The sequence below is a fragment of the Budorcas taxicolor genome, chromosome 7 (genome assembly GCF_023091745.1).
Source record: "Budorcas taxicolor isolate Tak-1 chromosome 7, Takin1.1, whole genome shotgun sequence".
In the NCBI taxonomy this organism is placed as follows: domain Eukaryota; kingdom Metazoa; phylum Chordata; class Mammalia; order Artiodactyla; family Bovidae; genus Budorcas; species Budorcas taxicolor.
This window is the reverse complement of record NC_068916.1, coordinates 8,995,817-8,998,562: the sequence shown is the minus strand read 5'-3', so window position 1 is coordinate 8,998,562 and position 2,746 is coordinate 8,995,817. Positions and strand designations below refer to the sequence as shown.

Genomic DNA, 2,746 nt, shown 5'->3' with positions numbered 1-2,746 from the left:
CCTACTATGAATTTTTAAATCTGCATGAGTAGATAAAATGAGCTCATAATTATCTTCTCTTACAAATATTCTTACCTAGTTTTAGAATCAAGATTGCATTAACCTGATGCAAAGAGCTGGGCAATTTCATGTATTTTTCTGTTTGTTGAAGAACATGCATATGATACTCACCCACTGTTCCTTAAAAGTTTAGAGAGCTTACTTGCAAACCCAATTGGGGAAATGATTTTAGGGAGGAAAGCTTTTTAACTAACTAAAACTTTAAAAAAATATTTATGTACCTGGGACACCTAATTTTTCTTGTGCCAGTTTTGGAATTTTACATTCTTTTAAGAGTTCATTCATTCATCTAGAGTTTCATATTTTTTGACATACTGTTTTACTATTTTTATTAATTTCCAATATTCATTATATTTATATTTACTTCCTAATTTTAATTTCATGTTTTGTTGTTAGTATCTTCTCTTTCTGTCTCTCTATCTTATTAATCTTTTCCAATAACCTAATTTGACTTTATTTAAGCACACTTTTTTCCTGGATAAAATTTCTTAATAAAATATCTAAATTTGTATATTTAACCCCAATATTATTTTACCCTAAAACTTTGATATTTGATGTTTAAACTAGTCAATTAGAAATATTTCTGAATTGATTTTATGATTTACTTTTGAAAGAAAAGGTTATAATGAGAACCCAGTGGCCAAACTATGTCTTAAGCACTTGATACACATAAGCGTTTAATCTCAGTTTATCTTTATCACAAGACTGAATAGTAAGAAGTATTGATTTCACCCATTTTACTGATGAAGATGGTGAGACCCAGATAAATTAAGGACATTTAAAATAGTATACAGCTCTTAAATTTCCATTTGATCTACATCAGAGCCTGTGCTTTAACCATTGTTGATTCTGTCTCTGATCTCCGCAGATGCAGCATCCTCGTCTGCTCAGAACTACAGCACAGTGTCTGAGTTCATCCTCATCGGCTTCTCCCACTTCCCTCAGCAGCTCCTGCCCTCCTTCTTCCTGCTGTACCTGCTGATGTACCTGTTCACACTCCTGGGCAACCTGCTCATCATGGGCACCATCTGGAGGGAGCACAGCCTCCACACCCCCATGTACCTCTTCCTGTGTGCCCTCTCCATCTCTGAGATCCTGTTCACTGTTGCAGTCACCCCTCGCATGCTGGCGGACATGCTCTCCACCCACCGCTCCATCACCTTTGTGGCCTGTGCCAGCCAGACGTTCTTCTCCTTTACGTTTGGCTTCACCCACTCCTTCCTGCTCATGACCATGGGCTACGACCGCTACGTGGCCATCTGCCACCCCCTGCGCTACAACGTGCTCATGAGCACCCGTGACTGTGCCCGTCTTGTGTCCTGTTGCTGGGCTGGTGGCTCTGTCATGGGGATGATACTGACACTGATAGTTTTTCACCTCACCTTTTGCGGGTCTAATGAGATTCACCATTTTGGCTGTCACGTGTTTGCCCTCTTGAAGCTGGCCTGTGGGAAGGAGACAGCCTCTGTCACCATGGGTGTGATCATGGTCTGTGTCACGGCCCTGATGGGCTGCTTATTCCTCATCGTCCTCTCCTATGTCTTCATCGTGGCTGCCATCCTGAGGATCCCCTCCACTGAGGGCCGGCACAAGACCTTCTCCACCTGTGTCTCCAACCTCACCATAGTGGTCGTGCACTACGGTTTTGCCTCCATCATCTACCTCAAGCCCAGAGGCCCCCATTCCATGGACAGTAACACGCTCATGGCCACCACCTACACGGTCTTCACCCCCTTTCTTAGCCCCATCATATTCAGTCTCAGGAATAAAGAGCTGAAGATCGCCATTCAGAGAAGCTTCCACAGAAAATTCTCTTCTCTAGGCTTCTAATGACCAGTTGGGTGTTGGAGAAATATGAACAAAGGGCTGGTATAATAATGTCTATCTCCTTAGAAGTCTTGTAAGGATGTAGGTTTGTGAGTATACCCACACTTTATAGAGTTTGATACATACTGGCTATTTGTTTCACCTCAATTTTTTTGTCTCCCTCTTGCATAGACTTGAGCCATCATGATCTCTTTTTTATACCTCACGTGATAAAATCTGTTTCATCATCTATGCCTTAGAATTGTAATCTATCTATAAGCAGACAGGGAGCATCAGATGGGTGTGGGGGTACTGATGCAGGTGGATTGTCTTGAATGGGCAAGCTAGAGAAGATTTTCATATAAAATAAAAATAAAAAGATTAATGTGAAGCTGATAATATTGGGTCAGCCAAAATGGTCATAAGAAGTTACAGAAAACCGAAAGGAGCATTTTGGCCAGCCCAGTAAGTACCACCCAAACACTAAGCAGTTTTATGTATGAAGCACTGTGTCCAATGTCTTTTTTAAATTTTTTTTTTTTTGGAGGTGGACCATTTAAAACCTCTTTATTCAATTTGTTACAATATTGCTTCTATTTTATGTTTTGATTTTATGGCTGCAAGATGTGTGGGATCTTAGCCCCCTGACCAGGGTTGAAACCCACAGCCCCTGCACTGGAAAGGCAAAGTCTTAACCAGTGGGCCACCAGGGAAAGTGTGTCAGTCACTCAGTCATGTCTGAATCTTTATGACTCCATGGACTGTAGCCCTCAGGCTCCTCTGTCCATGGGATTCTCTAGGCAAGAATACTGGAGTGGGTTGCCATTTCCTTCTTCAGGAGATCTTCCTGACCCAGGGATGGAACCTTGGTCTCCTGAAT

At 41.7% G+C, this 2,746-nt stretch overlaps 1 protein-coding gene across 1 annotated transcript; it reads left to right on the top strand.

Moving 5' to 3' along the window:
* Positions 1 to 951: 951 nt before the first annotated feature.
* Positions 952 to 1,890, top strand: LOC128050407 (olfactory receptor 10H4-like). Its single transcript, XM_052642657.1, has one exon. It carries the CDS (start codon positions 1,042 to 1,044, stop codon positions 1,888 to 1,890), a length of 849 nt encoding a protein of 282 aa, XP_052498617.1. The 5' UTR covers positions 952 to 1,041.
* Positions 1,891 to 2,746: the final 856 nt, after the last annotated feature.